The 13722-nt window shown below is 36.5% G+C and overlaps 1 protein-coding gene across 1 annotated transcript; it reads left to right on the plus strand.

Moving 5' to 3' along the window:
* Positions 1–813: 813 nt before the first annotated feature.
* On the plus strand, positions 814–5303 carry LOC113360524. The gene is made up of 6 exons (XM_026604029.1): positions 814–1033; positions 1134–2351; positions 2461–3409; positions 3560–4256; positions 4513–4753; positions 4843–5303. The coding sequence occupies exons 1-6, from the start codon at positions 814–816 to the stop codon at positions 5301–5303; spliced, it is 3786 nt and encodes a 1261-aa protein (XP_026459814.1).
* Positions 5304–13722: the final 8419 nt, after the last annotated feature.

The following is a 13722-nucleotide window of genomic DNA, read 5'->3' on the forward strand; positions in this document are numbered from 1 at the left end:
ATTCCCTTGCTCATCTGAACCCTGATTTCACAATTCTGGTTCTCTAAATTCACCAGCAACAGACTCAAATCTCCACCATACTCGAGTTCAAAGCTATCGCATCTGCTAATTCATTCTTCTTTGTCTCTTCTTCGATTCTAATCATCTTCTCCTTCATTTCAAACACCAACACAAAATCCTTACCTCAATCTCTGTTAAAACCCTAATTCAAACCACCACATATTGAATAGAACCTAAGTTAACACAGTTCTTCGATTTCAAGTTCAACAACAACCCTAGTCTTCAACAACAACAGCTTCATTAGAGTCAGCTTCAGTTCCCCTTTCACAAAATCGACTGAACCAGAGGAACAACATCTCCTCCTTCTTAAGACCTGGCATTCAAATCATACAAAGATAAACTCTTTAAATCTTCTCTAATCAGCCATCTTCCTTCTTCCATCTTTGATTTCTATGAACAAGAACTGTGTTGCGACCCAACACCATTCACACTAGTTTACTTATTTAGGCTTCCCTATTTCTAGCATAGTTTGGTTTCCCTTTTTTATCAGAACTCTTTTTCCTTGTTTTGCAAGTCTGTGCAGCTATAAATACTGCCTTAAGTCCTGTATTCGGGTAACTAATCAGAAAACCAAAGTTCTGTTCCTTAAAATTACTCTTCAAGCTGGTGGTTAACCCCCAATCAAAGGGTTTATTTAGGGTTCTTAGCTTATTTTTGTGAGATACAGGCAAGGATCCTAACATCTGGATCAGAGCAAGGTTACGAATTACTCTCAAATTATGAAATTTTTTTTTATTATTTTTTGGAAGTACAATGGGTGGTCATGATTATACAGAAAATCTCAAGGGGGTTAATGATGGATTGACAGACTTGACCAAGAATGTCAATACGCTTATTCAGGCTATGAACGCCAACAAGTCTGAAGAAACAGAGAGAAGAAAACAGAAAGTTATTGAGCAGCGTCAGCAACGTGAAGAAGAAAGAACACAACGTCAGCTAGAGTTAACGGAGAATAATACAGCTTTGACAGCCAGTATTACTACAGCGTTAACAAATTTGTCCCACAACCATTGCCGCTTCTGTTGCCACGGCCGTTGTTGATCAACTTCGCCCCTTGCTTCCTCCAGTTGCAGGCAATCATGGTGGTCCTCGTAATAATCCACCTCCACCCCCACCTCCGCGACAAAATAACATCAACCTCAAGTTTCCTCAATTCGATGGAGATGATCCTGACGGTTGGCTTTTCAATGCAGATCAATATTTCGCAGTTCACACAGTAGATGATGCTCTTAAAATTACTATTGCCTTTGCAAATTTGAAAGGTGATGCTAATGTTTGGTTTAGATGGAAGCAGTCTAAAGCTGCCATTGTTACTTGGGCTGATTTTGGTGCTCATCTTCGAGCTCGTTTTGCACCAGAGAAATTTGTGGATCCTAGACTAGCTATTAGCAACATCGAAAAAAAAGGCACAGTGCGTGAGCATATTCCTGTGTTTGAGCGTTTAATGAATTTAGTGGACTTCACGGAAGAACACTTGATTCAATGCTTCATCCGCTCTCTTAAACCTCAAATAGGTTCGGCGCTTAGATTATTAGATATCATATCTTTGGATGATGCTTTTAAAAAAGCCATCCATCAAGAGGAAGCCCTTGCAGCAAATAAGTCTGTTCCCAGACAGCCTTATCGTCCTCCTCCCTTCCGGCCTGCTGCAACTGTTCAACCCACTCCTTATAACAAGTCTTCTTCTCCTCCTGTGTATCGCCATTTATCACTAGCTGAACAACGTGAACGCAGAGAAAAGGGTCTCTGTTTTAATTGTGATGAGGTTTACAAGAAAGATCATGTTTGTCTGAATCCCAGACTGACCATTTTGGATGTTGAGGAATATATTCGTGAAGGTTCTACCACTACAGAGGATACTGCTCCTGTTTCCTTTGAAGTTTCTGAAGTATATGAATTTGATCCTACCATCTCCTTAAGCTCGCTATTTGGTTCTTCCTTTCCACGTACCATGCGCGTTACAGGTCGTATTAAATCTCAACCCATTACTATTTTGATTGATTCAGGATCTACTCATAACTTTTTGCATCCATCTGTGGCTAAACAATGTGGATTTGAATTTTGTTCTCGAGATTCTCCTCTAAGTGTTACTGTGGGTGATGGTGGCAAGTTGAATACTCGGGGTTCTTGTCCTTCTGTGCCTATTCAACTCCCTAGTTTCAGGTTTAGTGCTGATTTCCACTTGCTTGACATTAGTGGTTGTGATGCAGTTTTAGGGGTACAATGGTTACGTACTTTAGGACCTATTGAATGGGATTTTGCAAGATTATCAATGCAATTTACAGTTAATGGTAAAACTGTGTCCTTACTTGGACAATCATTCATCTGTAATGATTTTGGAGCAAAAATCAATGCAGCGTTTATTACAACATGCAAATCATGGGGTTTTTATTGAACTAGATGCATTAACTACTTCATTGAAGGCAACATCGGTTATTGATCCTCAAGTACAACAATTATTAGCTCAGTTTACTAATACTTTCAAGCAACCAACGGCTCTTCCACCAGAACGTCTTCATGATCATAGAATTCCATTGGTTCCTGGTTCTCCACCTGTCAATGTGAGGCCGTATCGATACCCTTACTTCCAGAAATCAGAAATTGAAAAGATTGTTGCTGAATTACAATTCTCTGGTTTTATACGTCCAAGTTCGAGCCCCTATTCTTCCCCAGTGCTGATGGTACGTAAGAAAGACGGGTCTTGGCGTATGTGTGTTGATTACCGTGCTTTGAATAAGCTGACAATCAAGGATAGATTTCCAATCCCTGTTGTTGATGATCTGTTAGACGAACTGCATGGTGCGACTGTGTTTACTAAACTGGATTTGCGCTCGGGTTATCATCAAATTCGATTGCATAAAGCTGATATTCCTAAGACAGCTTTTCGAACTCACGATGGTCACTATGAGTTCTTGGTTATGCCATTCGGTCTTTCCAATGCTCCATCCACTTTTCAGAGTTTAATGAATGATTCTTTCAGGGAATATTTACGAAAGTTCGTGCTGGTCTTCTTTGATGACATTCTGATTTATAGCAAGAATATGTCTGATAATTTGATTCACTTGTCTCAGGTGTTTGAAGTACTTCGTTATAATCAGTTATTTGTGAAGGAATCCAAGTGCACCTTTGCTCAGTCCTCCGTGGGTTATTTGGGACATGTTATTTCAGTTGAGGGAGTTTCAGTTGAACAAGAGAAGATTGAATGTATTATGTCATGGCCTACACCAACTACCATCAGAGATTTACGCGGTTTTTTGGGCTTGGCAGGTTATTATCGAAAGTTTGTTAAGGATTTTGGTAAGATCAGTGCGCCATTAACTCAACTACTTAAGAAAGATGCTTTTCAATGGTCGGAAAAAGCTACTGCTTCCTTCATTCTTTTGCAAACTGCTCTTACTACAACACCAGTTTTGATCCTTCCTGATTTTTCTAAAGAATTTGAAATATAATGCGATGCTTCTGGATTTGAATTGGGTGTTGTTTTGTTACAATCTGGTAGGCCTATTGCTTTTCACAGCAAGCCTTTAGCTGAGAAGAACAAGAATTTAGCAGTTTATGATAAGGAGATGCTAGCTATTATTTCTGCAATTCAAAAATGGCGCCATTATTTGCTTGGGAGGCATTTCAAAATATATACAGATCATAAGAGTCTGAAATATTTTTTGGACCAGAAAATATCTTCCTTAGAGCAACAGAAATGGCTATCTAAACTTTTGGGTTACGATTATGAGATAATCTTTAGACCAGGAAAAGACAATGCTGCAGCTGATGCTCTGTCTCTCCAATCCAGCTTCCACTACAGTCTTACTGCACCAGTTTTCAGTGGTGTAACAGAAATAATGCACGAATGTCATAATGACACTGAATATGGAGAGCTTATTCAACGGTTAGTTGCAGATCCAACTTATAAGCGTAATTATTCTTACGTAGCTGGTATATTACGTTACAAAGGCAGAATTGTGGTAGTTTCCACTTCTTCGTGGTGTTCAAAATTTTTGCAGGAGTTTCATTCAACTCCAATTGGTGGCCATTCCGGGTTTTTGCGTACATATAAGAGAGTACAGCATAATTTTTACTGGAAAGGACTTAAGCAATCTGTGAAGAATTTTATCCTTCATTTTGAAGTGTGTCAGAGAAACAAATCTGAGGCTGTTTCTCCTCCAGGTTTTCTTAATCCATTACCAATACCAACTGACGTATGGATCGATATTTCTATGGACTTTATTGATGGGTTTCCCTCGTCCAATAAAAAAAAATTCTATATTGGTAGTCGTAGATCGTTTAACGAAATATGCTCACTTTATACCACTTACACATCCATATTCTGCACATTCTGTAGCCGATATCTTTGTGAGGGAGATTGTGCGTTTACATGGCATGCCAAGATCGATTGTAAGTGATCGAGATCTCATTTTTTTGAGTAAGTTTTGGGAGGCTTATTTCTCTCTTCAGAATACACAGTTATGTCGCAGTTCAGCTTATCATCCTCAGTCGGATGGACAAACAGAGGTGACAAATAGAACTTTAGAGTGTTATTTGAGGTGTTTTGCGGGAATGAAGCCAACTGATTGGAGCAAATGGTTACCTTGGGCTGAGTGGTGGTATAATACAAGCTTTCATTCAGCCATTCGAATGTCTCCTTATCAGGCATTGTACAGTCGTCCCCCACCTGCAGTTACAGCTTATTTACCAGGTTCAACTTCAGTGCACGATGTTGAATTAAATCTTAAGGCTCGTGATCATACACTCAAGCTTTTGAAGTCTCATTTGCATGATGCACAGTCCAGAATGAAAAATATGCTGATTCGCACCGTACTGAGCGTTTATTTTCAGTAGATGATTGGGTTTATTTAAGATTACAGCCTTATCGTCAAACAACAGTGTCTCAGCAATCTTTTTCAAAGCTGTCTCCTAAGTTCTATGGACCATTCCGCATTTTGGAGAAAATTGGGTCAGTTGCGTACAAACTAGAGCTTCCTGCCTCTAGCCGCATTCATCCAGTTGTTCACGTATCTCAGCTTAAACTAAAGGCGGGATCAACTACATCTGTGGAACAAGTGTTACCAGACATTATTGATTATGAAAAGTTGGAACCTGATTCGATTTTGGATCGTCGCATGTATAAGAAAGGCAGTGGTGCAGGCACCAGATGGTTAATCAAGTGGAAGAATCATGCGCAAGAGGACGCAACTTGGGAAGATGCTGATGATTTCATCGCTAAGTTTCCAGAATTTGAGGCTTGAGGACAAGCCTGGTTTCGAGCAGGGTGGGATGTTGCGACCCAACACCATTCACGCAACTTGGGAAGATGCTGACAGTTAAGTTTTCGTGATTCTTGTTCCTTCAGTTCCCTAGAACTGACAAGCTAGCTCCATCACTCGCCTATGAATTGACCGTTTTGCCTTTATGCTCCAAATAAATGATTTTGCCTTCTTTTACTTACAATGACTCCGAAGTACCTAAATAACTCAAAATGAAACATAAGATACATAATTCACAAGAAAACTCGCAAAGAAAGCATAAATAATAGATAAATATTAAGGTGTTTTCAACACCTATCACTTATATCCAACATTGATTATGTAATCTAAACTCTCATTTCAATCAGTAAAACATTTTTAGAGGACGTTATATAGTTTTTATTCAAAAACCATTTTTCGTCAAAGACATTTTCAAGTGATTGAAACTTTAACATGACATTCGTCACTAGGTAAAGATGAACTTGGCCAAAGCGAAAGCTTATAAACACATATTTCGAGAAATAGATAAGCGAGATAAACTAGGCTCGAAATAACAAATGTGTATAATCAAAGTCTATATAGCAAAACGACTTTTGTCTCAAGATAGGAGATATAGTAGATATACTTTTGAGTCATAAACAAGTTCAAGTCTCCACATACCTTTTAGTCGATGAAGTTCCACCAGTTCCTTGAGTAGTCCTTCGTCTTGTATGATGATCGCCATGGAGTTCTTGAGCTCAACTACACTTTCTATCCTAGTCCGAGACTTAGCTATAGTAGACTAGAAAACAAGATTTATAGTTTTGATGACTAACATTGATAAACATGCTTGAGATAGCAACGCATGCGAGTTCGACCGAGCAGTGCTCCAACACAAACAATTTAGTTACAATCGCGCTTCTTGCGTCTCTTGAACCTCACAAGGCTCTATGCAATTTATTACCTTAGCTGACGTCCTTTACAACCTTTTTTTCTTAAACCAAAACAAATTTATTAGTAACCAAAAAGGTGTACACAAACTTAATACAGAAACTCCGAAAGAAACATAAAAGCCCAATAGACAACATGTCCAGGCCCAAAAGAGAAAAAACAGAAAAACATTGTGTTCTTATACTTTGCAAGCCAAAACAAGAAAGTGTCAGTCAAATATGTAGTATGGAGTGTCTGGGAATTCCATTTTGTGCATTGTGGAAGGTCAGACAACAAACTTTAAAGCTTGCCCTTTTGAGAGGTGTACACCTTTTTTTGCAAAGAAATCTACAGAGAAGTTTACTTCCCTGAAAACATGGTTGAAATGGATGGAATTCATCTTTCTGCATATTAGTTTCCATCTGTTCCAAACAAACCATGGTAACTTGTGTTTTATGAAAGCACTAATAGCAGCTGTAGAGTTAGAGTTGATAGTGACCTTTGTTTTGTTATTCTTCACAGCCTATTCTAGCGCACTGATGGTCCCCATTACTTCTGCAATAAAGTTTGTTGAGATGCCCAAACCTCCACTTTCAGCTGTAATGAATTCACCTATCTCATTTCTTGCAATAAAACCATAGCCTGCACATCCTGGATTACCTCTTGAGGCACCATCACAACAAAGAAGAATAGTATCAGGTGCAGGCAGGGAAAATCTGCGCTCAATAGCTCTGCTAATTTTAACTTTTCTGCAGCCTAAATCAAACTGTTTAATAATTTGGAGATCATAAGTTGAGTTATACATACACCCTTTTAGTCTCACTTCACTGTCATGTACTAAGTGATATATCCTTTTCTTTGCTCTATTGCTGGCAGGTTTAAGATTTTCAAAATAAACCTCATTTCTGCTGAACCAAATGTTTACCATAATATTATAACCAGCAAAGATCCAAATTTCCTGAATTACAGAGCTTTTAGATTTGCAAAAGCTTATCACATCTTCAAATGATTTGGGATTTTAGAAAGCAAAAACTCCACCAATCCATTTCCAAAGGATTTGATCATAGTCACAATCCCATAGAATATGTTGCATTGTATCTTGATCTTTATGGCAAAGGAAGCATCTGGAAGCAATGGCAAAACCTCTTTTTTTTAACATTTTCATCAGTATTTCCAGCACCTCTAGTGATTTTCCAAATGTTACCAGCAGTTGAAGGGTAAATACAGGATTTCCAAATTTCTTTATACCATCTTAGTTAAGGTTGTTTTTTCCTTATGACATGAACTGCACTATGAACATAAAATTCCCCATCTTGAGTTGCAGTCCATATCAATTTATCAGAATCAAGAGAGAGGATAGGCAGATCTTCTATCTTAAAAAAGGAGAGTAATTCTTCTGGAATCCACCAAGTATTATTATGTATCATATCGTCCACCTTCATATGTTGGTGTTGATTGATATATTCATTATCTGGATACAATTTGCTTATACTTGATTCTAGGATCCAAGCATCCTTCCACACATCTATTTGTTTACCATTCCCTACTAGCCATCTTGTATTTTCTTCAAATTCTTGTAAGATCCATCTTATGCCTGGCCACACATATGATTTCTTGTAGTAGGAAATCCAGCAACCATTACTGTCTTGATATTTTTCTAGAAAGAATCTTGCCCAGTCTTCATCAGAATGCAATATCTTCCATAATAATTTCAAAAGAAGAGATTTATTGATATCTTATAGTTTTCTAAGTCCCAGCCCTCCTTCCTCTAAAGGACAGCAAACCGAATCCCAAGAAATAGTGATAAGTTTTCTATCTTCAGCATTTCCACTCCATAGAAAGTTTCTTATTATTCTTTCACAAGTATCAATTACCTTTTTAGGCCATTTGTAAATGGACATATTATAAATTGGGATACTGATAAAAACAAATTTAATTAGAGTGACTCTGGCTTGAAAATTTAGGAATTTACCTATCCATGAAGCAAGTCTCTTCTGAAGATGTTCCACAAATGACCATAAATGCTCTGATTTGATTTTCCCTTGAACTAGAATGATACCCAAGTATTTATCAGGGAAAGAAAAAAGAATCATCTTCATGTATTCAACAATTTGATTTTTTATGGTATTTGAAGTCCCATACACAAAGCACTTACTCTTTAGTATACTAACTACTTGTCCAGAAGCAGATTGATACTCCAACAGAAGTTGTTTAAGATTAGATAGTGATTTTCTACATCCATTACAAAAAATGAATATATCATCAACAAATAAAAGATGAGAAGGATATATACCTTTTTCGATACTCATTGGTTCAATCTAAATGAATATTTTTGATACTAATATGCTTCTAACAGATAAGCCTATTTGATTCCCTTTGCAACGTGTTCGGTTGGGGGAATTGACTGCCCAGTAATCCGATTACAAGGTAATCGGCCCAATTCTCCCAACTAAACATAGGGTGAAATCCAGGAATCCAATTCCCAGAGAATTGTATTCTCCAAAATTAGTTGTTTTCAATTCTGCTCTTTGGACGATGGAATGGAATTCAATTCCAGGGAAAAGAGCATGAAAATATGTCATTACCCTTAACAAAACTTACTTCAAAAATCAAACTGATCTCCTGAAACTTTTAGCCAGAGAGAAAAGGGAACTAGCTGGATCGTAAACCACCGTCAGTAAAATTATATCGGATTCAGGGATTAAATTTTGATTTTTCAGTCTATTCGATCAAAACATAAGATTCAGATTTGATTTTTTCTGAACTTGATTTGAATCCTATAAAAATCAAGGGTATTAGGGTATTTTGTATGGACGTCTTCTCAGTTCTTGATTCTTGGGTTATAAAGCTTGAACCAAATAATAAATTTTTGATAAGGGGAATCCAATCCTGAATATCCAATTCTGAAAATCGGATTATTGGATATCCAATAATCCGAACCAAACAAGCTGTTAGATCAAATATTACGGCTTGCAAATCTGTTTTCAATAGACAAAGCTAGAAACCTCACAAATCCGTAACACTTACACTCTGTTAGTTGCCTGGATTCTTATTCTTAACCGCCTCTTAGGAACAATCGCGGACTAATCAATTAAGAATAGTTTTCACATATCTATCTTAAGGAATCAAAAAGTCTGAGATGAAGAGAACTTTGTGATTTGTATCTATCTTGCCTGAAAGATATTACGAAAACGTCGACAATAGAAAAGAAAGATCAGGATACATGAAATACGAATGTAAAATAGTCGAACCTAGCTTCACGAATCTCTAAGTGAAGTCTTTCAGTGTAGACCTAATTTTGTTTCTAAGAGGAAACCTGTCAATAGAGGACGACTCTAGCAATGAGTGTCTCTAATTATAGATGTTCAAGACTGAGGGTTGCTTAGAATTTAAGCTAAGATAACTTGAGATTCATACAAACAGTTTGTTATGCTTAGATGAAACTCTAGTTAGGGTTTCAAGTAAGCATGTGACAAGATTATCTTGAAATCACCTAGAAGAATATACACAGTGGTCCGGTTTTGGAACCGTGTATAATGACCGTTCTTGGAAATCACACCTTTCGAATTAATAAGAAATATCGTATTCATTTAAACACATAAGTCCCACTTTAATCATGATCCATATATACAAGGTGGTTTAGTGATCAATGATGTCTTAAAGGTGTTTATGAGAGTCATAACAATGCTAAACATATTTTAAAAATAAGTCTTTGAGCATCTGCTAATTTTCACTAGGACCGTTGGTGAAACGGTTTGTGAACCATCAGGAAGTTCATGAATTCAGGGTGCTATAGTTCGTGAATTATTCAGCGACTCGTGAACTCATATGTCAACGGTTCCATGAACTGGGTTCGCCAACCGTTGGCCTTTCACCAAGTTCATATAACCACATTTTATGAACTGTCCCATTCATAAATTAATAGTTTGTGAATTGGGTTCGCCAAGATACCTACATTTCGAACTTCAGATATCTATGGTTTGTGAAGTGGTTCACCAACCTACCCTCAGTCTAAATTTCAGTAATTCTGAAATGCTCTTTTTTGATGTTTGGAACCTCCCCATTTTTCATAGATATAAATATCATTGCTTGGGAAATTTTCAAACGATCCATAACATTAATTCTTGAACAATAAATTGTTTAGAACTAATATTGTCAAGAACTAATGAACATCCATTTCTTAAATCATATTTCGAGATGCTTAACAAGACAAACTTGACTCAAAATTTCTTCTTTGCAATAAATCTACTAAAAGTCATTTGACATATTATCATAAAGATAATATGGTAAATCTTGTGAGTAAATAGAATGGTTTAGTCTTCACATAACTTGTTGATGAAGTTATCCAAATGTCTTCGTCCATCTTCAGTCTTCGAGGGTTATTCAATGATGTATGATACTGAACTACCAACTTTTATACCTATTCCGATCTTGACTTAGTGAATTAGAAATCAAGATATAATTTTTTTTCATCTAACATTGAGAACAAGCTTGAGATAGCAAAACTTGTGAGTTCGACCGAGCATTGCTCTAACAGAACTCTTGAGAGGGAGAGGATTTTTGTGTACCCTTTTAGTCCCCAAGTGTAGTTCCCCTAAACCAATATTTTCCTTGAATATCTGTTTCAAGCCATTGCAATTACTTGTGGAGCGGTTAATAAATCTGTGAAACCAACAATATTTGGGGTCCGCCATTTCTTGTGTTTATTGGTGGACGTAGAACCGGAGGTAGCTTGATAACATTATCTTGTATTTATTCCTCCAAGAGTTCAATCACCTCTTCTATTGGAAAGGGGAAATCTGTGAATGATGGGGTTTCCTTTGATGCATATAAAACATGAGTCATACGCTTGGATTGTGGATAGTCAATCCCTAGATGCTTTCTCTTACTACTCTCACTAGTGGTTGATCGGAGGTTGGATATTTTTTTAGAATGACACCTGCTTTTCTGAACACCTTTACAAACTTCTTCATTATGGAACGGTTCAGACCGACTTATGAAAGTAGCAGCCGATCTCTATTCAATTTCTGATACAATGTGTAAATAAAAATTCTCGAATAAGGATTGTAGACTGACGTCATCCTTTCATCGCAAGGACTCTGATTGGAACACATTAAATCTGACGAGTCTGCTTTTTATTCTTGAGGAAATCGCTCGGGGTCTTCATGAGCGTCCAAGTTAGGTTGGTGGCTCATTTTTCATTCAGTATGAGTCTAGACTTCGTCTTCCTCGTCATCATAAGGGATATGAATATGAGATTAAGGATCACTTCCATCAATATTAATCCAAAAGGAATTTTTGGTAGTATTCCCCTTAGAATTAACACATAATGGTTTCTTCGATAGCTGATCTATAAGAACTTTCAAAAGGGTGAATACTTCATTCTGCGTTTTGATAATGCTAGTTTGATTCCTTAAAATACCATTCAATGTTTTCATTAAATCGGGAATCATTGTTGAATATCGAGAATCCATAGCCTCAACAAGGGTATAAACTGAAAGAACATATTCGAGAGTAATAGGAAAGGTACTATGGGTATTGGGGGAAGTAAAATTGGTATTGAGGATTTCCAAACCATACCTAAGATCAAACATTTTTGAAAAATTGATAAATTAAGAAATTTATTTTGTAACCGGAGAGATAAATCTCCCACTGTGCCAATTTGTTTATGGGTAAAAACTGATTCTGGTGAAAAGGGTAAAAGCGGGCTAGGTTGATGAGAAATAAGTTTGAACCCTAATCAAATGTACTATGTGGAAATACTTTAGATTCGAGAGATCGACCTATACAATTCTGGCCTAAACCAAGAGATGGTCGTTCCAGTCTTGCTTTGGTCATAAAGGAATGAGAACGGTTGGTCTTAGGGAGGAAAGCAGAGAAAGTGTTGAGATCTGCAGAGTGCCGGACTCTGTTAGGTATGATAGGCTTGTATTACAGCGAAGAGTTCTATGAATAATTGATAGGAAGCTCTTATGAAAATCAGGTGACAGACTTGTTTGGAGGTATTGTCTCTCGTCAGTTCTGATTTCGGTAGATTGAAGAATCTATTTTATAGGTAATAACCGCACACCTTGATAGACGATTGATTGAATAGTCGTATATTAGATCGGCATCACCTTATATTTTCTCTTTAAGATGTATTTATTTTAATGGCAAATTAATTTATGATTATCTCAGCAATCTAGATATCGATTGATCTAAACCGGACTAAGGAGTTTATCTATAATACAAAATAGAACGGGTTTTGATCTTGAACGGACGGATAACATTTTGAGAGACAAACAGGTGATCCGACTAACCCAGTCTCATCCAATCTATAAATATCTAGCAGCCGTGGTGTTTGTAACCTCCTTCCGTTATAGAGATATTGATCACCCTCCTAATTAGTTCCTCATCAATTTAAAAAATAATGTGTTATTAGAAAAATAAAGTGTGAAATTAAATGTTACAACCATGTTACCACCATAGAAATTTACAGAAAATTCTTTGAACCATATCTTTAAACAATCAAATTAGTCAGCCTTCACCAATCTGCAAAACACAAATAACATGTTCTTTTTTGAAATACAAAGAATAATTTTCATTATACTCATTGTATAAAGGGAAAAATCAAATAAATACAAAGAATAATTTTTATTATATCGAAAACAATACATATCCAAAACTGACTCACCAAATATTTACTCTTTTGTCATAGGCCTGATTTTAATTTTAGCATTTGAATAAGCCAACCCTCATCAACCTGCAAAAAACAAATAACATTAGAGTTACAATGTGTGAAACCCGAAGAACAAATAACTTAAGAATAATTTTTAGCATCCATAACAAATTTTATTGTCGACTGAGATATTTAACCAATCGAAAAATAATTCATGTTTTCATCCATAACAAATCTAGCATTCTTGGGAACATTTGAGCATTCTTAAGATCATGACTATCTTTTTATCATATCTTAATGACGTGAATAGTTTAATCAAAATCTTCAACACAGACAAACAGGAGAAATTGAAACAAAAAGAAGAGTAAAAATTCTTGATCGATTTTTTTTTGATCGACAACACAAACAAAAAGAAGAGAAACTCAGAAAAAAGGAAATGTTACAAGAAGAAGAAAATCTTAATCATGCATCTCTCTGCTAAGGTACAATTACCTAGATCACCAAGTTCATCGCTAGTTTAGATTATGTGTCCTCCTGGTGGTCTGTTTCTACAACAGCAAACGTTATAAAAAGGGCCATGCACCGGATAATGAAGGTATACAGCTCACCCTTTTCATCTTTTAATTAGACCAGAAATAAATATCCTTCTCTATTTATGACCGAAATTAGGATAACTCTAATTTTTTTCACTTAATTTTCCTCCTATATTTACTCCCCTACTTATCCTCCCACGAACACTGGTCGATAGTCCCTGTGGTCAAGGAAGAATTTATGGGAGTATGTAATTACATATACTGCTCATCAGATGAAGATTCAACATAATAATCTGAACACAACACAAATCCATGGTAATCG

This window comes from Papaver somniferum, chromosome 3, assembly GCF_003573695.1.
Source record: "Papaver somniferum cultivar HN1 chromosome 3, ASM357369v1, whole genome shotgun sequence".
NCBI classification, from domain to species: Eukaryota; Viridiplantae; Streptophyta; class Magnoliopsida; order Ranunculales; family Papaveraceae; genus Papaver; species Papaver somniferum.